Raw genomic sequence first — 25,630 nt, 5'->3', positions numbered from 1 at the left:
TCCCTATTTCCCCCACTAAAGCACTAAACTAAATTAACCAGACATCTTTCGGTGGATTGATACGATTAATGTTAGTTAAAGCCAGACTCTGTGTGATTAGACCAGCATCCCTAGCAACAGTCGACTCCTCATAGCAACGGTCTGTTCTTTTTAACAAATGTCTGCTATCGAGGAATAGCAGACTGTTGCTATGCATGATTGGCCAATCAGAATCAATAATACACAATTAATAATAAGGCGTGTCATTAATGTGCTGTTCGTCTTAACATTATTTTTTTATGGTGCTTTAACTGTCCAATGTTCCTCCATATTAGGCAACCCAACTATAAATGTTTTTTCTACGTAAATATTAGAAACTGACTGCCTACAGTAATTCACACACACAAACACACACTTCAAACCAAGGCTCTTCAAAAGTCCTGAATAAGGACTGAGTGTAAAAAGCACAGTCACTTAGTAATGATTAAATCACTTAAAAGTGTACAAAATGTTCCTCCTTTCAATACACTCGCATCAAGGACACTCTTGTGTACTCTCACTAACAAATGCATTTAAATAATCAGCTGTTCTTTTATATTCATGCACACAAACACAGCTCCTCCTCATGCAAGGTTAAGTGTGCAGCGTTAGTGTGTTCCTGCAGACATTTGGGTTTTTGTTAATGAAATCGTGTGTTGTTGTGTATGAAAATGAGGCCCTGCACACCCTGAAACCCTCGCAGCTATGAATGATTTGTCTTCCCACACAGCTTGTCCCCACCCTGTCCCCTCCCAGAATAAACCTGGCGGCTCAATCTTTCATCCAGTCCCATCTCATCTCATCTCATCTCATCTCATCTCATTCTGACCCTATTCAGCTCTGGCAAGTGTTGGCAAATTGAAATGACACCAGGCGCTCAGCGAGGGGAGCAGGAGGAATCAGCGTTGAAATGGAAATGCTGTTCTGGTTCACCAGGTGCAGTAATTGTGGAGGATTTCATCTTGGTTGGCATGGATGCAAACAAGCACTTTATCAGATAGAGAGAAAAGGGCAACAGTGAGAGAAAACAGGGACACAGTGCAGAGACAACAGGGCATCATTTCACCATAAGGTAATGAGCAACAAGGTTGAGAAGTAGGCAGCTTCTCTCACCTCTCTAAATAGTACATGAAATGGTGGTTATCAGCCAACATCAGCAGAAGGCCAAAACAACAGAAAACATGCAATAACTCCAAAAGGATGCAATGTCAGAAAAACACAAACCCAGTAAAACAACTACAACAAAAGGAAAGCTGCATATCGAGTCATCATAATGAAATTTCCCCAGGCCTGCAGGTGGAGCACTATTCAAAAACAGGGAGATTTCTACACGAGAGTGAGAACAGGCACTGGATTTGATCAATTTACTATTCATAAGACCAGTAATCTCTTTTTACAGATTCCGCATAAGTGTGTAGAATCTGTAGGCGGGGTCTGGATTTTCAGTATGGGAAGTGTTCTTATTTGCATTTGTAGTACATTTGTAGTCCAAGCTGCATTGACCAATTATGCATCAGCAAACTTTTTTAAATGCAGACAGCCAAAATCAGGTGGAGCCTTTATCCCTCCAACGACTCCCGTTGGCAATATTCTAACGATCATTAGGGGCGTCTGTGGCACAGTTGGTAGATTGGGGGTTTGATCCCCAGCTCCTGCAGCCACATGACCGATGTGTCCTTAGGCAATACACTGCTGATGTCCACTTTACATAGCAGCCTCTGCAATCAGAGTGTGAATGGGTAGTCGTGATCTGCAGTGTAAAATTACTTTGAGTAGTCAGAAGACTAGAAAAGCGCTATACAAGTCCATTTATGTGTCTCTGTAAACAGATATCCAAATAAAAACATCATTCCCTAACCCCCCTCAGAAACCCACTTTATATATCACTCTGCACTGTAAAGATTCAAGGTTTTATGATGAGTCCAGCAGTGCAATTAAACAAGTTTCACAGAGATGGTCATCTGTGGTGGAAATAAAGGAAGTGGCTTTTATAACTGAGACACTATAATGTCATAGCTTTTACATTTTTCACGAGATATTGAAGGTCAATATCTTTTGGTATTTATTTTACATGTGGTGCAAGTGTGTTTTCATGTACTTTAATATATATTTTTTTCAACCTGAATGAATGTTGGGTGTGTGCCATGTTTGAGTTTGACGGATTTATCGGAAAAACATGGTTTCATTTTCCATGAAATGTTTACGACCGGCCAGTGATGAAAGATGTGACTGATGCTTTGGTATTGAGTTTCAGACAGATAAGTGACTTTGGGTAAATGGCCTCAGTATTGATTTACCGTTTCCCAGAATGAGATTCCTGTCACAGGGCTGGAGGGTGTTGAGATGATCTCATTATCTGTTGTTTTAACATCCATGTTGTCTGCTCCCTCGCTCGGTCCGATGCTTAAATTGTTGGAGGTCTATTGTTGATTGTAGTGTCTATATTGACGTATTGGTGATGAAATTGTGCACTCAGCGTTTTCTTGATTATTCGTTTTTCTGAATATGTGTTTCAAACTAATGTTTTTAATGTCCTCTCTCTCAGGTCCAGAGGAGAGTTGGTGAAGACGTTCAGCGTAACGACAGAGGAAGAGGACACTGAGACACCCAGAGATCCCAGGCTTGGTGGCTGCATGCTCAGTTCTCTTTGGTTTTGAGAAGAACAACTACACCAACCAGGAATCATGGATTTTGTGATGAAACAAGCTTTAGGTGGTAAGTACTCCTCACATGTATGCTCTGACAATTCCCTAAATTCCCATCATGTGCACAACATTTAGTTTTATGTGTTTGAATATTGGTTGGCCTGTGTTCTCTCATTCCTAGTATTGAAAGTTTGAAGTGGAAACTTTGGCGAGCAAATTACATTTGAGCTTTTTTTTTTTTCCCCTCTGATTGACGTGTTGAGTGAGTGAGTGCTGACCCAAGGAGATCAGTAGCAATACAAATTTACCGTTTATGGCATTTGATGGGAGGTTAGCACAAAGGAAGAACTTATGAAGTCTATATTCAGGAATTATGCAGCTCATCTTCTGATGTCTTTGGCCTTGACGGGCTTTTTTAACTGCACTTATAAATGGAACACATGGCTCAATCAGCATTATTTCAAATCCCAGTGCAGCATGGCCTGACACATTGATTTAAAGAAAATACATAAAACACAACATACTGTGCAAGCAAACAATAATGCATTTTATTTATGGGCGCCTTTCACGTCACTCTAGGTCACCTTACAGACACAGCAGTAAAAACAGTGAGTAAAAACAAGGACACAATCAACTACATGAAAAACAGAAAAACATCAATAGTGAGAAGGGCGTGGTCAATCTGAAAAGGTGGGAGTTGATTTCACAGATGGTTTGTGGGCGAGAGTTCCAGAGATGGGGAGCTGCACGGCTAAAGACTCGAGACCCAAAGCATGGTAAAGCAGGACAGATTAATCCAAATGAAGCCCTGAAGTCAGCTCGTGGCTCTGCTCTCACTGTGCAAGAGTGTGCAGTCGTACCAACATTTCAAACATGCCTGAAAACATCCGACCAAATGGTAGCAGCTGACAGTGATAGATAGTTAATAGATAGATAAACTTTATTGTCTGTCCCAACAGTGACATAAATTCTCCTTTGACAAGGCTCAAACCTGAAACACAACGTACATTAAAAACATGTTTAAAAAACACAACACAAAGTACAGACATTAAAAGAGGATTGCAAAAAAAAAAAAAAAAAAGCTGCTATAAAGGGCCTCTATTTGATTTTGTTCAGGGTAGTTATTGCAGAGGGAATGAAAGATTTTTTGTAAAGATTTTTTTTCTGGGCCAGAGGGACTTTGTGTGCCTGATGGCAGTGCTGTGATTGGCTGTGGTGCTTTAGTGTACACTGCAGGACTAAATGACGTGTCATAGGGATGCAATTTGACCAGGCCTAATAATCGCTTGTGACTTAACTATAAAATACACTACAATAATTGTCAAAAATCACTGTACTTATTTGAAAAAAAAAAGATATCACTTATATGCATAAAATAGAGAACAATCACAGTATTCAATATGTTGGAAAGTATTTATGGTTCAAGAATAATAATGATGATAATGTGATACATTTTCATTGCCATGCCCTGGTTTTCAGTGACGTGCACATTGGCTGAGGCTTACCCAATCTGTAAGAGCCACATAAAAGTGTCTGAGTGAATGTTCTTGTAAGCGAGAGGCCCCCGGGGGCCAAAGGTCAATGTCCCTTTAAATCAACTCTCTCATCTAGTTTCATCAGCTCGTAGACCAGCAGCCAGAATGAAATGAGATTTATTCCTTTATTGCTCAGCCTGCTCTCCCTCTCTTTGTTTTTCTCTCTCTCTCCCTCCATCCTCCCAACAGTCTTTCACTTCTCCTCCCTCGTCTACCTCACATCCCCTCTTTCTCATTTATCCCTCTCAGTTTTTAATCTATCAATTCTTCCACGTTTTATTCCCCTGCTCTCTTTACACACCGAAATCTTTCTCTTAAATGTCCCTCTCCTTTTACCTCATTTCTTCATCCTTTCCTCCAACAGAGCCATATAATTGTGTTGCTTGATGGATTGCTTCTGAAACTGTGCTATACTCTAATGTCCAAAAACCCAGACTGGAGTCAGACCAGGGCCAAATTAAATTCAGACTAATTTGGTCTGGGTGTTGCTGTACACTCCCTTGATATTGACCAAATTGATGGCTGGGTTTTATGATTTCCAGGGGCTGTTTCTCTCTTTCCTCAGGTCCACTTTAAAATCTCATATTTTGTACTTGAATTAAGGCGTCATGTTTTAGCAAGTTTGAAGTGTTTTATTACGAAAACCTCCACTATGGCGCTACATGCGTCTTAGTGCCAGTGAGGAACTTTTAGGTTGTGTGGATCTTGGCGCCCCCTGTGGACAAAGTAGGAAGCGTTATCTCATTGCTGATCTTTTCCTGTACATATTGAAGTCATGTTTTCTGGAAAAAAAATCTTAAAACATGAATCACAATGAATCCGTTTGCATGGGAAATATGAAGTCGGATGTTTCTGCAGCAAGTTGTTGATCTTCTCAGGCATATAATTATGACACAGAAATACTCTAGTCTACTTGTTAATGGTGTTGGGTTTTTTATGTCATAAAGAGGCCTCTGTTCAGTATCAGTTCAGACTTCAGCACTACAAGCTAAACATTTCTTACGGAAGCTTTACATTTCAGGAATTCAGCTCTGTCTTTGATAAACTTAGATTCCCCCTTAGCTCTGAAAAATGGCTGGAAAATAGAATAACATAGACATAGAATAACATATTCTGATACAAATGTCCTAAGACCTGAAAATGTAACGGAGTTTAGGACAAAGTAAACTGGGTAATTTACCAGTTTATTGTTCAACATAGATTGTTTGTTTGACCTGGGTTTAAGTTAAAACATTTTTGACCATATTTGGACAATTGTCGATCACAGGTAGCCACACTCTGGTGCATACCTTTGTTTTACTAATTTTACTCCAAATAATTGAGTCCATAGACTTATTCAGACAATGTTTGCTACAGTAATAAAACAAGTCAAAGTTTTGTAATTTTCTCACAGCCCTCTTTATGCAACCAATGCAATGTTGTCTATTTTTTCACAGAAGAAAAGAAGCCTTTCTGTGTCCCAGTTTAACCAAGTTTGTCTGATTTGCAGGGCCTACGAGGATTTATAAAGAACTAAACTAAAGCGCTTAAGAATCAATTGAGGCCAAGAGGATATAGGGTTGAAGTTATAAGTTGGTTTCATGCTTCTAGTAACCCAAAAGACACAGAACACAAACTTGATATTGCTTTTCAGCTTTCACCGGTTTACATGGATGTTGAAAATGACATCAGAGAAGAACGGGTAACTATTTATTTATAAGCATCCTCATGTGGTTAACAAGAGACCCCCCTTACCTGTGCACAGCAAGCAGGGAAAAGACCAACATCCCCCCCCTCTGGAAATCACCCATGTGGCGATTCCCAAGAGAAACATTTCGCACACAGAAGATATGTATTCAACCAACTGCACATGGGAAGAACATTTCATGCTCTACTGCTAATGTAATATACTGTACATGCTCAAATTCTCAGGTGGATTGGCATACATAAGCAGGACGGCCAGGGCTTCAAAAACTGTTATCACTGACAATCACCGTGCAGAAATAATGTAGTCAAGGGGCTGTTCTTCAAACACACAGTTCCTCTCTTAGGTGGGGAAATATCTTGCAGTGGGGGAAACTGCAGTGGGACAAAGATGTGAAATCTTGTAGATAAACACACCTGAACGCGTAAATAAAGAAACTATTTTTTTGTGAAAAAGTTCCCCTATTATTGTCCATGCGGCAACTTTAGCGAGTTAAATACACTTTACCATGTTTTTGGAACACTAGTACTGTATGTGCCCCTAGCCCCTGTCTAAAAACCCCAAAATTATGAGATTTTCCCTTTGTGACATCACAAAGGGACGTACTCCCTCCCTCACTGGTTGAAACTCCCAGAGCCAGGTGTTTGTTCTGCCCTCTAAGTTTGGCTTCTCACAGTAAACAAAAGGGTATGGTGCAAGGAAGCCCGAGCCACATCCCCTTCCAGAGGCGTGGTCTAACACAGCTCATTTGCATTTAAAGGTATAGACACAGAAACAGCCTGTTCTGAGCAAGGCTGAAATAGAAGGGTTTATAGAGTGGAAATACAGGGTGGGAGTGGGTTATACCAAGAAACCTCACAGACATATTTTTGGGAGCTCTTAGACTTATTTTAACTGGTTGAAAAGGAGGATAATATGTGACCTTTAATAATATTTTCTGCTTTTCAACTCACTTGAGGTACTGTTACTGAATCAGAAAAGTGCTGATTTTTAATATTCTTCTTTACATATTCCTTTTCCCATATTAGCCTACAAAAGCATAATTAATAGGAGCACCGCTATCACCTCAAGCTGAAATACAAACACCAACAGAAGGAATAATTGTAACTGTGATTCTCAAACCTGAACTTGGACGCTTACTTTTGTTTTAGATTATACAATATTGACTGCTAGCTTGCCAGGCTAATCCAACAAATTGGATAAGCTGTATCACTTTCCCCAAAGGGCATTTATTTGTTTATCTACTTGCGCACACAATTGGAACAGTCAGAGACAGAAAGGAGAACTTTTCCAATAAATTACATTCAAGAATAGTCAAATTTAATCCCGGCCCAAGGCTTTAAGGAACGAAATGGCCGGAAAATGAAAAGACACAATATCTTAACAATGTTCGGTCTCAAGACTATTTTGCTCTCTCGCTCCATCTGTCCTATTCCATCTATCCATCCATGTTTTACATGTCTCTTAGTTTTCTGTGTTGGGGCAATTTCCATACCGTCCATTGGCTGATCCCTCTTTTTTTCTATTCAATCATTCATGCTCTCACACAGGATTGATGCAATTCACTCTCCTCCATCTTTTTCTATTCCTTCCATCCATCCTTTTGTCCCTCCTACTGGACCCATTGCGGATTGGGGTTGTTAGTGTTTTTATTCTCTTAACTCAGACCATCTATTCTTCCATCCCTCCATCCCATAGTCTCCTTTTTCTTTGCAGTCGTTAGTTTTCCTCTAAATCGTTTACTTCTCTCTTTCCCTCCATCGCTTCTTTCATTCCCTCCACTGTCCGTCCTTTCCCAGATTGAAGTGCTTGTCTATAATGCTGTGACCTTTTCTCCTGGAACAGAGTGGCATTTATTTCATTGGGACACAGCTGGCCGTCCATGAATATATATACACACACACACACACACACACACACACACACACAAACATGAAAACACACACTCACACAGACACACGGATGAGGTTTCAGTTGTTGTTTTAGTCCCGAGGGGAAAGATACCATTTTGAGATGATGTCTCGTCCACCTAATGGGAGCGTTGTGTTTAGATGGGCGTGTCAGGACATCAATTTCACAACAACCCTGCAGTGTGTCTCATGCATACAAATGACTCGAGTGGCCAAAATTGATTGAACACACACATTAGCTGTATTCATTTTTTGTAACTCCCCTTCTTTACGGGTCTACTCTCATTGTTTGATGTAATTTTCGCTTTTATCGACTCTTAGCTTTCCTTTTGGTGAGTTCTTCCCAGAATCTATTGTCAACGAGAATCTGTATCTCAATGGGAATATTCCTGGTTAAATAAATTATGTATAAATAAATATTATAATAGGAAAAGGAACTTCCTCGAACAAAATATTTCATTTCAAATAGTACATTTTGAAATTCCATGTTGCTGCTTTGCTTTTGAAAACAGCAGATGAGAAAATGATCCAGCCACAACGTCAGCTATATATCTTCCCTGCAAAGGAGAGAGGTAAACGGCTCGGAAAGAAATGGGAATTCAAACATCCACAACCTCAGGACAAACAGGCAAACTTAATTTTACAATACAAATTTAAGATAAATAAAGTTAAAGCTATATGCCAGCTATTCCATTTATATCTTCATGAAACTGTTTTATTCACAAGTAATTTAATAAGAAACTTAATTCTACTAATTTGGTGAATTTTACACTTATCTGTCATCAAATGTTATATTTCTTTAAGACTGGGTTCTGCCACTTATTGGAGGCTAACTCCAGCATATTTAAACTTCGCCGCTATCTTTTACATGTTTCTGGTACTTAAAAACAAACCTGTACAAACCATACACAAGTAAATTGTATTTCCACTGACAGGTTTAGGAAGATATTTTGTTCTACATTTTTAAGATTTTTAAATAAATCCTTAACATAAAATAAAAAGGTTTCTGGGCTTTAGAAATTGAAAGAAACCATTATGGTCTTGCATTTTGTTCAGAAAATGGTGAAGGTCAGCTTTTAGAAGTGAGAGGAAATAAATGAAGTCAGTACTGTATCGTGACCAAATCCACCCTTGAAACTTTACATTTTTAAGTTTTAAAACATGATTCTGTGCACACAACATCACCTTTGTCCAATTTAGCTGCACTTAACCTTACACACACACACACACACACACACACACACACACACACACACACACACAAACACACACACACACACACACACACACACGCCTTACTAATGTGATTAGATGCTAAACATCTCCTGAACATTTCATTGGTTCAGACTGAGGTATAGATTTCAGCTGAAGGCCACAGATTGTATTTACTTGTTGTTTAATTAGAAAGCAGATTCATTAGTTTCCATGTTGTGTTACATTAATCAGTCGAAGACAGAACCAGGGTGTGAAGATCACAACAACAATCATAGTGAGCAAGTCATTTACTTCAGGGTCTTAATGACTTAAAAATGGAAAAAAAGATTTTGGACTAGCTCATGTATAACTTTTTGTCGCGCCTCATATTTGTGCGATTGTGACAGGTTCAGATTTTTTTAGGATGCATGTCTGAGAATATTAAGGTAAGGATCCTCATGAATAAAGACCCTTTGTTTTAAAGTAAGACGCCTTTTTATTGACCAGAAAGCGCTGTCACATTTTTCTCCAAAATCCATCGACAAAGTCTGTAATATTACATTGCAGAACACCGGAGTTGCTGATCTGCTTCTGCTTTGATTGGTTAGGGTTTTTGTCTTACGTTATTATGCATTACACAAAAACAGTGTTGAATCTGAATTAAGAGCATCACAAATGGTAATATGGACAACCCTAGGGAGGGGTAGAACAGCAACTCCCAGAGTCTACAAAAATCACATTTCAGATCTCGATAGGCACGTAACCTTTAAGCTTAGGTTGTACTGATTATAGGGATATGCTGCATTTGAAAATACTCCAGCGCTAGTAGAGAGGGATAAGGAGAGTTGGGAATATGTTCGCTATATTCAAAATTTTCAAAGGTAATTAGATTTGATCACAGAGTCCATCTGAGGCCTCGTCATCTGAAAGATGCCATCCAATATTTTGTTCCCGACATGTACATCCTGCCTCTGCTATCTGCGTCTGGATATGAAATGTGTGAACCTCTCCCCTTTTCTCATAAAGAAGCTCATATAAGAGATAACGCTCAGATAATCTCCGAGACATCAGCGTGAACCCGTCCTGTCCAGCCAGGTCGAGCTCACCGTTTCATTTCCTGTGCAGGCGCGAGCAGGCGACAAGCGAGGACGCTGCAAAAACAGGACACCACAGACAGGTTGATAAGGTGACCACAGACTCCGGAAAAGAATCACAGTTTTTGCCGCTCAAAGGCACTTAAACAGAACATGCTGATGTGGTGATGGGAACACGATACTGCCCTTCTTCCACAATATCTCATCGGTAGTGGAAACTTTTCATGTGACTTGGATGAGGGTGTAATTTGGGCGATGGCGGTCATATTTTATTTAAATGAGCTCCATTTTTCAAACCCCTCCACCCCAAACAAATTATCCAGCTGCAACACCATCCATCTGCGCAGCTGGAGGGGGAGTCAATGGTCCACACTTTGTCTCTCTGACTTCCTCTGTCTCATGTTCCCCTCCTTGGTCTCTATGTCATTTTTCAGCTCAGACTTTCGCCCTTTTTACTTTTTATGAGCACTGGCTCTGCCCACTCTGAACCCAAACCATGACCCTTCTCTTTTACAGAAGCAAATGTGTTTGCTAAATGGACTTGAGCTTTTCTTTTAAACCGCATTGCCCACCTACCCATTCACACCCATTCAAACATTAATGGCGGAGGCTGCTATGTAAAGTGACCATCAGAAATAACTATCACATTCATACGCCGCCGACAAAGCTGTCTTGCATTGGACATGTGGCTGCAGGAGCTGGGAATCGAACCCCCAACCTAAGGGTTGAGAGACAACTGACTGTACCAACTGAGCCACAGCCCTCAAAACCTTACAAGAATGTGATTGTTTCTCTCGTCATTTTAGAGGCATTACCTAAACTTATAAAACTGTAGGTATTTCTCAGTATGCATTCATTTCAAGTCTGAAGTGCTGTTGCAAATGAGTTATTGCTTACTTTACTGCAGGGCCCTGCAGTTTTAAAATTGACACAAGAGGGTTCACTACACAGCCCAGGTTACTGATGTTTTGAGAGAGTTATAACATGTAGTGTATAGACACTACAGTAAAGAAAAGTACAGACAAAACAAACAGTAGCTACAGTATGTGCTATAACTGCAGTCCAAATGGTTAAGTGAACATGTTCACTCTTTTTTATAGACAAAAAACACACTCAACTCACTTTCAACAAAAACGACTGGGTGCTGAATCCCCAAAACATTTGAATAAGAAAAACGATAAGGACAGCACTCCAAATTTTATATTTGAATTGCCACATGAACTTTTCGAGCCTCGGCTCTTCCTCAGCGTGTGAACAGGCAATTTTGTGAGATCAATTTCTACTTTGTCCAAGATGAACTCTCCTCCATCACAGTAGAGGGAGTCTCCATCCCACGACCTGCCCACAACACAAAACAACACCCAACCCACATGATCTTCCTCAATAACGAGGTACATAGGACATGCAAAGCACAATCACAAACAACAACCCAAATCAGGCAATACTCAATACACGCCGTGCTCAATCACAAGTCTTAAAGTCAGTTAAGAACCTCTGTGATCACTTCACAAAAAACGGATGAATGAAATCTCCTCATTTAAACCGTTTGGAATGAGGGTACCCAAAGAGTGAATCCAAAATGTTTCTCTCTGTAAAAGGATTCTGTCCCTGTCTCCACCTCTGAGACAGACCCCTGTCCCCACGCCCGTTTCGGGTTGTTGTTTGTGATTGTGCTTTGCATGTCCTATGTACCTTGTTATTGAGGAAGCTCATGTGGGTTGGGTGTTGTTTTGTGTTGTGGGCGGGTCGTGGGATGGAGACTCCCTCTACTGTGATGGAGCAGAGCTCATCTTGGACAAAGTATCAATACTCTTCTTTAGACAGAAAATGTAACACAACAGTCTTTTTAGGTTACCTGGAGCTGCTGAACATCATGAACTCCTCTCTATAAAGATTGCAGATGTATTCAATCAAATGTAATCACATGTTTGATATATCTGCTGCAGAGGCAATTAATTCCTTAACCATCCTCAGCCAAACAAAATCAATCCAATCTTATCGTCAGCTGCTCCAAGCTGCTCATATTTTCACTGTTTTGGCATCAGTTAAAGCATCAAGCCAGTGTCATGTTTTTGAATCTCAGCCTCTCTAAATGTGTAGCTCTCGTGCATTTAAACCCCCGTGGCAAAAAAGATTCGCCCCATGGAAAGATTGAGTGAAGTAATGAGCGACTGCAGGCACAACCTCAAAATGGTTTGAGCACTTTGCCTCCGACTGTCCACCTTTGTGTGGTGTGGAAATGTGTGAGCTAGCCTCTGTTGAAGAGGAAGGGGAGGTGGAGAGGGGATAAGAAACAAGGGAAAAGAAAGAAAGAGGGTGGAGGCTACGGAGAGTAGAGGACAGAGGAGGACAGAAGAGAGGGATGGAGGGATTAAAGGAGGGGGCATGTGAAGGGTAAAGACTCTGATAGGTTAAAGAGGAAATCATCTACCTCTCTGGAGAATTAATTTATTGATTGTTTTAAATATGCCCAGCAGTTGAAGTTGCTGGTCTACAGTGGCTTCAACTTTTTCATGTTTAATTGTAACTTACACAAATATTGTGTTGGATCTAAAAACCACCATTTAAAACACCAAAATCACACAATAACACAACAAACAAACTGATCAAGGCAGGGGTAGACTAACAACTCCAGAGTCCTGAGAGGTAAAATTTCTGTCTTTGTCAACGGAGTCTGGTGGAGGTTTCTTTTTCTTGTCACAAAAATAGCATACCCTTCTACAAAAATATCTATATTTCTACAACGATATTTTAAGTAATAGTGTCAGGCACTTTACATAGCAATCAGAGCAATTACAAACTTTACATATAAATGATCTTCAGCACAAACATGATACAAATGGGACATTTAAAGAAATACCAGAACTTGTACATGTCATACTTCTTCCCTTAACCCCCTTTCTTTATGGCTGCACTGATAAATGTATTAATAGTAATACTAGTTTGTATTGTATCATAATTATGTTTTTCTCTATTGTGACCAACATCATAACAACACTGTATATTTGAGTATTTTTCCTCGTTAATGCAGAAGCATCAAAGCACCGTATGGGTTCTTGATTTGAACTTGTTTGCGCACGCATAATTACACTATACATATGCTGTGTGTTTGAGTGTTTTTACACACTGAAGCACACTCAGCAGACGGTCTGACCTTAACCCGACTCCCCAACGAGTCCTGGGGAACATTTCACCCCCACCCCCCCTCCCGCCAGCTGAGCGCTAATTTGTCATCTTCAGATTTGCTGCTGTCTCACAGTGCTGCAGGGCAATTAGGACCACTGTGAGACCGACAGGACCAGCCACCGCTGGCATTATAAACCAGAGACGGAACTGGTCCTTAACGTCACATTTGTCTGAGTAATTTTACTCCGATTCCCTCAGAAATGTCCTTGTTTGGCTAATGAAAGAGGCAAGTTTTTTTTATTGCCACATAACACAGAATGGCCACAATATTTCAGTTCATGGTGATTATTAGCCATGACTACAACATTCATATTTAATGATCTTCCAGGCTTCTATAAGTCAGTCCTGTAATGTGCTCAAACATAAAAATGTCACGATGAAGTCATAAAGAAACCTTCTCAGGGAGGAGATTCAAAGCCCCTCAGGCCAGACTGAAACCCCTTCAGACATTCATTTATGCTCATTTCCATTTAGAATCTGAACAACAGGTAAAGAAGGACGTACCAACGGGCCGTGGAATATATCAGTATCCTGCCAGAACGTGTTGAGAAGATGAATCTGACGACTGAAGCCATCTTGCTATGGCCACCATAACTGGGGTGGCATCTAGAGCATCTGCTGCTGCTGCCTGCTAACCCTGACATTGGCGTGGATAGTTAGATACATGCTGATGAAGGTAGCTTAATCAAAAGGATCTTTACATTATTAAGACATCGGTTAAAACAACAGACGGTTATGGTGTCACAATGGAGAAAAAGATACAACTTGACCTCCTGCCACATATTTATGATGAAGTGCTGATTAATATAATGCTATACTTGCTAGTTATTTTAAAAGCGGCATTAAAGAATCATAGACAAGTAGGCAAATACATTTTTAAAATCAGTATTCATTATGTATATATGTTCATTTTTTTTTCTAATGGATCTGGTCATCAATGACTGCATGCAGCTCTGACATATGCTTGCTAGCCAGTAGAAAAACATCATATACGAAATGAACGATGAAACCCTTTCTACAAATCACTCAGAGAGGTCTAAATACATTCTTGATCTTGAAGAATTTCGGTGTCCTCTGTGGTCAGGGAATCTCTCTATGTGTCATCTCTCATAGTGGGACTCTCTTAATATGTAGAATTAATAAACGCCTTTCATAGTGTAGCCTTGGTTCTCAAATGTAAATGTTAACTAGGAAGTGGCTGAATGCTAACATTAGCAGTAGCTAGCAGGTTAGTTAATAGGTTTTTCTACTCATAAAATGGCCCGATGTGTCTCTGGATTTTCAGTATCCATTGTCTTTGTAAAGCATTACTCAGATTTGCAACGTTAACATGACTTGAACCTGGAGCATAACAGTAAGACACAATATTAACATTTGGGCTTTCCACCCTGAGCCTGACGTCACAGCAACATGGCCACCGTGGGAATATGATCTATTTTCAACTGTATTATCTGTACTAATTCATGTACTTAGTCATTTACATTGACACCACATTTTACCAATTAGGACACCACTGTTCCCATAGCTACCATAGCCAATAAGTGAGTTAAAAAAACACAGACGTTCTTCCTCTACCCTCCATGGCTGGCATTACACACAATACAGATGTGTCAGTTGAAAACAGCATGGTTGAAAGTCTTGTCTCTTCTGAGAAGCAGGAGCAAATGAGTTCAGCTGACTTGAGTTGGCGAAAGAGAATTCAAACCAGGAAAATATGTTCATGGTAAATTATGTACACTACATTCACTGGTAGTTAAATCTTTCGTTAATAGTTTTTTCAAATTAACATCCACATTGTAAATGAATGGGGGGAGAATGACGCTGATAATTAACAGTCAGCCAGCTCTGGTTGGCACTAAGCATTCGACAGATTAATCGATCATTTGTTTGTTCGCAGTTAATAAAATTTAGTGATCCGCTAAACCACTCAGGACTCACGTTTGTACACGTTTGCTTCATGTGCAAACGTGTACATCTATCTATTAATACATTTAATATGTGGGCTACAGTGCAGATATTATGCTGCTCTCATTTTTCATTCTCTTTCCTTTCCTGAAATAATCTCCTCAGCAGTGAAACATGTTTAGCTCTTATTCTTGGCTCTGGTTAAATAAAGGTGTTAGATGGCAAGTCAGCCAGCCTGGCTCTCCTCTCTGCAGCGCCTCAGAGGAATATCAATACCTCGATTAAGTTTTCTCTCCCCGCTGGAGGATCCATAATTCATACACGCTCAGGTGGTCGTGTATTTACTATCGATCAGACAGAGGTAACAGCAGCAACATCGATAGCCCGAGGGTGTCGCCTTCACGTCTACAGAGCAGCTCCTGTCATTGATAAAGACGCAAGCTTGTTTACGAGGTGAAAGAGAGAAAAAGGAGAGGGAACTGAGGGAGAGAGAGACGCCTTGAACTCGAAAATAAGCAGTATATCTGCTTTATATTTCAATTATTACACACATGGCACATGGTACATCAATATTTTAGAAGATACAAATCAATTAAACACGCTATTATCAATAAAAGAGATCATAAGACCATGATCTAGATTTGGATGCATTTGACACGACAAATTATCACTCAAGAGCAGCCTAAGCCAATTTTTTGTCATCCCAGTGTCCTTCATTTTTTCTTTTAAACATCGTTGATATACACAGACAAATGGCAGGCTCAATATTCAGAACTTGTGATTCAAGTATTGGTTTATTTGACATTTTCATTTTGTATCTGCACACATTAAAAACCAAATGCTGCTCTCCCAGCCCACAGCAGTGTAACAGAAAATAACACGTTTATTTACTCCTATAAAATGAACCTTTTTAAAAAAAAATAATAATAAGGAAAATAAAATCCAAACTCAAGAAAGTCAAAATATCCAATAAGAAAAGTTTAGGCTCTAAACTCTACAAAAGGAGTCTCAAAATGTACAACTAAATCCCAAAGAAACATAACTTTAAGAGTATAACTGCTGCATCGTGACTCGTGATGTATTTCCAATGAAACGGGATATAACCAATCACAAGACAGAAGGCAGGACATAACGTTGGGGATGAATTTGATTGGATAGTTCGCTTCGACAAAGCGTTTTAAATTGGTTGAAGAATAAGTTAATTAGTCTGTAAATAAACATGGACGTAGTCTCAGTGACATCACCCTTTAGTCTTTGAAGCAAACGTCTGAATTATTTGCAGGGATTTCTAAAACTTGACTTTCTGTGAATACAGGAGTAGGCAAACATCTGGAGCTGAGGTGATCCTTAAGCCTCCTGTTGCCATAGCTACAATGTGCTTGCCGTGTCATTCACGCACTTTAAAATGAATTACTCACAACAATATTTAGTTTGACTTAAGTAGTTATGAAATATGTTTAAATACGGCTCATAGCTATTTTTAATTCATTGTTTAACTTTATTCCAAAGAGAAGTAGTTTACCTGGATGTCGAGGTGCAGATCAGGTGGACAGGTGGCCGACACCAGATGGAAAAATGTGTTCTTCTCTGTCTCTGTGGTTCTTTGAAGCTTTTCCAGCTGGCTCTTCTTCTTTTGTTTTCCAAGACTCCTCAAGGATCTACAGGGAACCCTGTCGCCACATAATCCCGAGAACTGCTAACGTAGACATTTTTTTTACTGTTGAATACGACATAAAACATGGTGTTAGAGTACAATGTTGTTTGTTTTGAAGTGGTTGACACATATCACAGTGACGACTTTGCCTTTTGTATGACAGAATAAATCAAATCTGGATATCAGGGAACCAAAAAAAAAAAAAGGCAGTCACCACTTTTATCTGCATGTTTTTCTATACTTTCCAGGGGCCACCAAAGACATGGGGAAGATGCTCGGTGGAGAGGAGGAGAAGGACCCTGACGCAGCCAAAAAGGAAGAAGAGCGACAGGAGGCTCTGAGGCAGCAGGAGGAGGAGAGGAAGGCCAAACACACCAAAATGGAGGCAGAGAGGGAGAAAGTACGGCAGACCATCAGAGACAAGGTAGGGAACTCTCCTTTGGTCAATGATATTTGGAGTAATTTGCACCAGAACGCTGCACGAGACAGTTTTTCAAAGAGAAAAGAAACCAACAAAACTGTTAGCAAGCTGAGCAGACAAAAATATGTGTTGTTTACAATTTGGAGTTTAAGTTGATTATTCTTTTAGTAACTGTAAAGAGCTCCTCAACCAGAGAGAGAGAGAGAACTCATATAGTCAAGGAAGAGTGGCCGAGCTTGCCATTACGCACACACAAAACACTATCATCTGTCCTAATTAGGGCTGTCAGCATTAATGCGTTAATCATGATGTGATTATGGTCCGAAATTAATGCATTCATTATTTTAAATCGCACTAATCGTGTGGCATTTTGTCCCTTTCGCAGCACCGTAGTTAATCCACTGTTGTTTTCCTTTGGCTTTTTGTTTAATAAATGTAGTTTTCTTTGTATCTGCAATTGGTTCCACCTCCTTTGTTTCTTCCTGCAGCCTCCCTATGACTGATTTCCAGTTCACAATTGGACAGTTTTCTTGTTATTTCCAATTTGCTGTAACGTTTGTCCCATCACATCACCTACTGTCCACTCTCTGTTTCAGTATGGGCTGAAGAAGAAGGAGGAGAAGGAGGCAGAGGAGAAAGCAGCCATGGAGCAGGCCTGTGAGGGGTCACTGACGCGCCCGAAGAAGGCGATCCCACGGGGCTGTGGAGACGACGAAGAAGAAGACGAGGAGAGCATCCTCGACACTGTCCTTAAGTTTCTGCCTGGACCTCTACAGGACATGTTCAAGAAGTAAAGAAAAAAAAAAAAACGACAACATAGAAATCAAAAGAACCCTAAAAATCAGGGTCCAGTCCGGTCTGGGCTGGGCTGCAGGGAATTGGAAGCAGGGATCTTTGTGTGGGACTTTGGGTGGACAGGGTTGAGTGAAGGTTTGGGGAAAAGCGACAACAAGGGTCAATTTGGGTTAAGAGACCGGTAGGATTTTAGAAGTTGTAGGAAGAAAAAAAATTGGGAGGGGGGTTGGGGTTCTTGCCAAACTGTTAGAGGCTGCACACTGCCTTTCTAGAAATCGTTTACTTTGTTCTTTTCTACTCCTCGACGACTCTTCCCTTTTTAATTATTTACCACAGTTGCTGTACAACCTTCAACTGCCACTTAGCACATTTCTACAATAAGTACATTTGATGCCCTAGTTGTTATTTTTACACAGACATTTTGATTGGTTGGCCATCATCTGGCGATGGTGACCAATAGAGACCAGTATTCCCTTAAAGAATGGCCCTTTCTTCTGTGGTCATGTTTTCCAGTAGATGGAGCATGTTGTGTTTACTTCAATGGGTGTTTTCTACTTTTATGAACCTGGTTTAAGTCTTTATATTGTAAAAAGAATAAATGAATCAACGTTTGAGTTTTTAGGACATGTGCCTTCATATCATCTCCTCCAGCAGAGGAATTGTCAATGAGGGTTTCATTCAAACAAGTGAACAAATGTTGGTATTGTGTAGGATACAACATTGCACACTTTTGGAATAATGTGTTTGATCTAAAGTTGGATTGTTGGGATATTTGGGGATTTCCAGAAGCAAGTGCTCAAACCAGAAACTTCTGGAAATCCAAGACAGCCAGAGAGGCCATAAAACTATTAAGAAACAAAAAAAACCTTACAAAGCGTTGCGTTTCCGAAGAACTGTTTGCTGATGCAAAAAAAAAGTTTTAATTTCCCTTCTACTTCGAAATCTAATTTTACAAAAGCTATCCTTGTGAAACCAGTCAGCTAGCGAGACCGCCATCATGCAAGAAATGTAAAATTTAAGTTATTGGATGTGTCAAAAACTCAAGTTGTTATCCATCCAATCAGCCAAGGCTCATCTTACCTGGTTTAAATCTACAATATGTCCAGAATTACACAAAGCTCACACCAAACCATTGTGATTTAAGTTTAGTGTGGTCCTCATAGACAATCAAAGCATTAACACACAGAAACAGTGGGGTTAGCCGGTACTTTATATGTTGTCACCTCCTGTCTCATCATCTAAAACGTTGGTTCTTTCTCTCACATTTATTTAACTGGTTGCCATCAAGTAACTCTTTTTTTTAAAACACTTATTCACATTTTTATTCTCCATATTTGTATACATAAATGCAAATACCAGGCAATTTATTTTGTACATACTTTTTTACTTTCTGTGAATGTGCTGCCAACTTATTCCAATGCTACTGCAAATGTGCAACCCTTCATCTTTTCACATGTTCGTTTACCTTGATCAATTTCATCAACATTAAGACCAAAGAAATACTGGTGAGACCTTACTATTTCTTTTGTCAACGCCAATATAGAAGACCTGCATGCTGGGGGGTTTATGGTTCTTGCGAGGTCTGCTGGAAAAAACACAACAGCCTGTTCAGTAAGTGCATGCATCCCAAAGACCACCGCGAAGCTATGAAGACGATCCTATTTCCTTAAAAGTATTCTCTGGCTCAATAAACCTAGAACACTGTAGACGGAGCCTTAGAAAACCTGTGTGTGAGTTGTTGCACTTCACTGCCTGAAGAGCTCATTCAGAGAGCTGAGTTTATTCTGCGGCCTGCATCTCTTAATCCAACGCAAAGTCAAGACTGTTCTCACTCTGTACTCTGAGGATATGGCAGCATGGCCAGTTGCCCCGACACTTCAAAATAGGAGTTAAACGGTGGACACATTATGAGATAATCAGGACGATTTTGGGCCTGATTCCCCAACTTCCAACAAAATAAAGTGAAGTCTAGATTTTGCCTTCTGTCAGGTCCACCTGTCAGTCAACTCGTAAGTATGCAAAAATGTATGAATAACTCCTAGGCTTAATAAAATCAAATCAGATGCATCATAACCCCCCTCCTGTAAAGTGTGTACCAGTAAGGATGCAGGTGGAGACTTAACATAGGGCTTAATGGGAATTCCTTTGCTTTTGCATTCAGCCCCAAGTGGACACTAATGGAACTGCACTTTGTTGCACTTCCGCCATTGGCTTCTATTTTCAACCAATTTGGGGTCCTCTGACCAACCTGCCATATTTGATGAGTTGAGAGTGAGAACTTGCTGAAGAAATCATAGTGATTTTTGATCGCGTTTAAGTAGTTGTACTGTTAATGAAAACCACGTCTCTTTAGTGATACTACCTTCATAAATGGATATTTCAAGATAAAACAAAGCATGTTGGTGATATCTAAATGATCGGGTGGCTTTTCAGTTATGCAGCAATGTACGATTACAACATTGTTCCATGAGTTTGTTACTTAAAATATCTTTAAGGATTTATTATGACTTATGAGGAAGTTGTGAAAAATATGTTTCTTTTTTTTTCTTTTTCTTTTTTTTAGCTCAGATAGGACTTTTCACTAGACAAAGCCATATCGTTTAGATTGCAATAATTACTTAAAGTTATGAAAAATGTCAACAGTGAAAGTTAAGTGTCTTTTATTTTTTCTGTGTTTAAAAACTGAACATCTGTTTGTAAATCCTCACCATTCTTATATCTTGAAATATGTATACTAATGTTTACACAAGGGAAACGTCTGTAGAAAAGAAGCCATTGTTATATCTGTCTCAGTGTTTTACATGTGTACGGTAAGTGTGTGTGTGTTTATATGTGTGTGTGTCTTTCTATGTGTCTGTGCTCTTAGACCATGTTATTGACTCATATAGTCCTGGTTTATGCTACGTAAATGTGTCTTTGATCTATTTTGTGCACAGGCAGACACTGGGGCAGCTCCCTAATTGTGCCACGTCTAAAAAAAAAACGTAAAAAAAAAGAAATACTTAACACATTCCTTTCAAATGTTGAGCATGCAAATGTTTGGTAGAAAAGAGAGAGTACACTAAATGTCAAAAAGCCAAAAAAAAAAAAGATGATTTCCTGTTTCTGTGGGAGTCTCCAGGCAACAGAATTTGTGCGTTGGATCCAGATATATCAGCTTAGTGATTGGCTTGTTGAGTGTTCAATGTTCTTTGTTGTCTGAGGTTTGGTGAAGCTTAAGGCCATGATCACTGAGGAGCTTTAATATTCTGTCCACATGACTAACCAAAGTCAAGCTGTGGTTAATTATGTTTTCAGTTGTAGGAGCGAAATGTAAAAAATCTCCCAAAAACCTGCGTTTTATGGGAAAAAAATGGAACTCATTTTTGAAGCGGGTTATGAAACAGTCTGAAATTATAATTAATGCCTCTACATGTCTCGCAAATGAGACCATCAGCAACAGGGTTGACTATTTCTATATTGTTATTTCCAGAAATTGCTGCCCGGGGGGGTTTGGTGTCAGATGATGCGATTATCAACAAGCTGTCAAATCAGCTTTCTTTAAAAGCCAAAGATTCATTTTGAGTCGCATGCTGGACATTTAAAATAGAGAAGGATGAATTTTATGTTAGAAAACATCATTGTTACATAGACAGGACAAGACCAGCAAATAAATAAATCAACTAGTATGTCCACAGGCCAAAATCAATCAAACCCAAAAGCTCCTCATTGGAGAGACCGAATCATGTTTCACAGCCAAAGTTCTAAATCGAGTCAAGCCCTAGATTGTCCCTCCCATTCATAAAACTTTATGCATGGCAAACATTTATAAATACTGCAAACCACAAGTTAGAATCAGTTGGATTGGTTCAGTTTGGACCACTCTGCCTGTCAATGAGAGTCAAAGACCTCCATCAACATCTACTCCTGCTCTGTTAAATACCAACATACTGCTAAACATCGCATGTATCCTGATGCCCTGACATACAATGACTAGCTCGTGCCTATTTACCAAGTAGCAGAGCTTTTTAACGCAATGGAAATTTGAAATTTAAAAAAAAGACAGTCAATGTTGTAAAATGATTGCTACCTTCTGGTTTAAAATAATTTGCTGGACTAAAGTGATCTGAACCATAATTTTCTTGAGTCAAACGGTCTATCAGTCAATCTTACTTGTAAAGCGCCATTTCTTTACAAATGTTATCTCAAGACACTTTTCAAAAAGAGCAGGTCTATACTGTACTTTGTCATATTATTTATAGAGAACCAACCTTAATCCATCATGAGGAAAGCACTTGGTAACATTCAGCTAAGTCACAGTGTCAGGTAAAAAAAACATCATTTTAACCTCGAGCTGAACCAGACTCATGTTGAACAGCCATCTGCTGGGACTGGTGTAAGCTTCCACCTCTGTGATCATGGCCTTAAGACAAGAACTCTGACATTAATGAAAGGCTTTTTAAAAGGAAATAGGGGACGTGCAATTTAGGAAAGGACAGATACTTCGACTAAAATAGTTCCTGTTTTGATATCTTGTTGTAATACTTCATGTCAAGTCAAAACTCACCATGCACAGTACCGTGTCTCTAAATAAGACCAACCATTAGACATTTTTATAGTTACTTTGCTCATCCTCATTAACAAAAAAACACCCATGATGTAATGCATGAGATTCAAGTAGTGCTAAACTTCAGATCTTTTTAAAAAAGTGTGCGAGAATCCCTTTTATTTATTTAAACTACATTAACACAAGGGTTATTAGAATTCCTGCTACCCCCAATAGGCCAGGCCAGTTCCACATGTATCTGTTTCCCTCCATGGAAACTACAGCCATACATCCTCTGTATGTAAACTAGTCTCTCACTGGGACTCATCTCAAGGCGTCACTGCATGTGAACTGCCTTTGAAAAGGGCTATTACCACGTCATCAGTGTGTGAGGTCAGTGCTAACTCATCTCTCCGGTCTGTGCTTGTCTTAACGTAATATGTGGTCGCATGAGATACTTCAGTGTTTGTGGAGCCGTGGCTTTCATTGTAGATAAATCTTGGGGTTGATAGATGATAGTATAAATCGGAGGTTTTTACCAAAAAAATGATAATTTTACATTGAGTATACAAACTGTATATTTTCCTAAAAGAAATATAAGCGGCTGAATGAGACCATTAAAAGTTTAGACGAAGACATGAAGGCCTCAAAGACATTTAACAACAACGTCAAAATCCTGGCTAGTGCTTCTTACAAATGGGGAAACCCAAGCTGAAAAAACTGAATTATCAAAGCATCTTCTGTTGTCAGGAACTCAAGGTATTGAGAAACAGGCTTGGCTTGCAACTGCCTTTCAAAAACCACAGTTTACAAAGCAAATGTTCTCCATTTAGATATGTGATGTTCCCCATGAATATTACAACACTAAAGGATTACTACGGGAGGTGTGCAAAAATAAATGTTGTACATGTTTACTGCATAGATCTATCTTTAATGAAATATCTATAGAAAGAACATGTTTAGAGTCGTCCGACTCCAAACAAAGCTTGACTTATTTTCTCTGAACACTGTAACAATGTCCTGAGATTTCACTTCTTTTTCGACATCTTTATATAAACAATGGGATATTATTGTCACTGCCCAGCTGACTCCTGCCAGTAAACACAGAAGTGGAAGTAAACGTGTTTCACTTTGGGATTATTTCACCCAAGACTGAAGGTTTAGAAGCTCGTCTCTTGCCACATTTTCTTTCCCTTCTGTGGAAGTCAAGGTTTTCGCAGAGCTCTCATTTGCTGAGCTCATTGGCGGCACTGTTACTGTGAAAAGAAACTCTCTGAATACATTCCAGTCTCTTTGGCATTTGCACTAGAAAACGTCCAAATATTACACTAACAATAGTTATGACATCTTAAGACTCACCTTTATCCACTACCTTTTTTTTTTCTTTGATACACCAACCCTCTAAAAGTTGAAAGCTAAGAGAGATAAAAGGTTTACCGATTGACTTTAAGTTGGTCATTTGTTCACAAGTTGGGGATGTTCATTAGTTTGCAGATGATGTGATTCTCTTTATTTCACTGAATTATCTCTCATCGCTGTCTCTGGTAAACAATGGACACACCAAAACGTGTTTTTTTAAATGAATTTCTGAATCAAGAGGGTCTGTCTTTTTTTAATTCAGGGTGAAAATCATTTCAGGGTGCATAGGTTAAGAATGTAAAATATGAATTCTTATGCTATTCTTTCCTTACTTGCATGTCATATACTCTATGTGGAGCCCAATCACTGTAAAACTGTGTCATCGATAAAACCGAAATCATTCTTTTTGGAAACTAAATGCATTACACTAATAAAAAAATAGGTTTATAAAAAGTTACTTGTGTCTGTATTCAGTTTTTGTCCTTCCTTTACTTCAGTGTTTTTTTTTTCAACACCAGAATTGTGACATGACTTGAAAAACAATAGGAAAAAATAAAAAAGTGCAACAAAGTGATTTGGGGAAAACGGGATAACAACACAGCTTTAAATTTGAAAGTGGCTTGTTTTGGGGGCACATTTGATATATTAAGAAGATACTACATTTGCATAGTGTTAGAAAAACATAAACCCTGCTATAGTGTCACAAAAATACTTGTTTTTGGTTTTTAAGTTTTGGCTTAGAGAGGACAGTGGATACACTTGGAAATTGGGGAGCAAGAAATTGGTGAACGACATGCAGGTAAAGGGCCACTGCAGGTCATACTTGAACCCAGTGCATCCACTCTGAGGACTACAGCCTCTGTACAGGGGGGCGCATGAAGTAACTGCTAGGCCCCTCAAAAATTCTTGATTAAGTTTTAGAAAAGACTGTTGTTTGGGCTAAATTGATGCTAAATGGTGCTTCTGCTCTTTTCAAATGCCACGCAAAATGAATGTATTTTCTATTGCTTCACACAGTCACTCCATCAACAAGAAGCCACAATAAGCAACACGTCTGCTAAGTGAAGTTAATATTGACTTAATTCCCCTCAGGGACTGTCAGCTTATTTGTACTCAGAGCATGCTGTTTATTAGCTTCAGTAGAACATGTCGCTATGCTTGAAGGGTCAACCAAACTTCATTACACACACAAAGTATGTAACATCCTGTGCCTGTTCTAGCTCTCTGATTGGTAACATTAAAAGGCTAGTTTTACCCTGCACTCATGTGGTGTTGGACAACTCGGAAAAACGAGTTTCCCAGTTAAAAAATGCACGTGAACGCCTGCTCAGCTCGAAAAAAAAACAACTCAGAAACTGTCCGACCATTCGAGGAGCACATGAATGCAGCATAATAGTAGGAGGCCGACTCTAAGAATTGTTTTCTTTATTTTAAATGTATTTTCTGTATCGTGAAGCAACCTGCAAGCTTTGCGGACGTGCCAGCAGGTTATCAAAATCATGAGCACATTTCGCAGAGGTAATGTTTTTCTAAGGAATTATTAAAGTTTTATAAGTTGAAAGGGGTTTTACATTTCCATACCTTCAAAATATATACTCACACGGGGCTGTTAGGGTAATGACACACCATTCAGCTTTTCCACTACCATCCAAATTAACATTAACACAAAAAAATAAATAAATACAGAACTTATAATTCAAATATT

General features: G+C 39.3%; 1 protein-coding gene across 1 annotated transcript in view; it reads left to right on the top strand.

Moving 5' to 3' along the window:
• Nucleotides 1–24,382, top strand: part of LOC109995854 (complexin-2) — a 50,671-nt gene extending 26,289 nt beyond the window's left edge. The window contains exons 2-4 of the mRNA XM_020649722.3: nucleotides 2,564–2,733; nucleotides 17,074–17,249; nucleotides 17,843–24,382. Of these exons, the coding sequence (XP_020505378.1) occupies nucleotides 2,703–2,733; nucleotides 17,074–17,249; nucleotides 17,843–18,040 (405 nt within the window). The 5' untranslated portion in view covers nucleotides 2,564–2,702 and the 3' untranslated portion in view covers nucleotides 18,041–24,382. The remainder of the gene's footprint in view (nucleotides 1–2,563; nucleotides 2,734–17,073; nucleotides 17,250–17,842) is intronic.
• The last annotated feature ends 1,248 nt before the right edge of the window (nucleotides 24,383–25,630 follow it).

The sequence above is a fragment of the Labrus bergylta genome, chromosome 9 (assembly GCF_963930695.1).
Source record: "Labrus bergylta chromosome 9, fLabBer1.1, whole genome shotgun sequence".
NCBI classification, from domain to species: Eukaryota; Metazoa; Chordata; class Actinopteri; order Labriformes; family Labridae; genus Labrus; species Labrus bergylta.
This window is presented reverse-complemented; position numbering and strand designations above follow the sequence as displayed.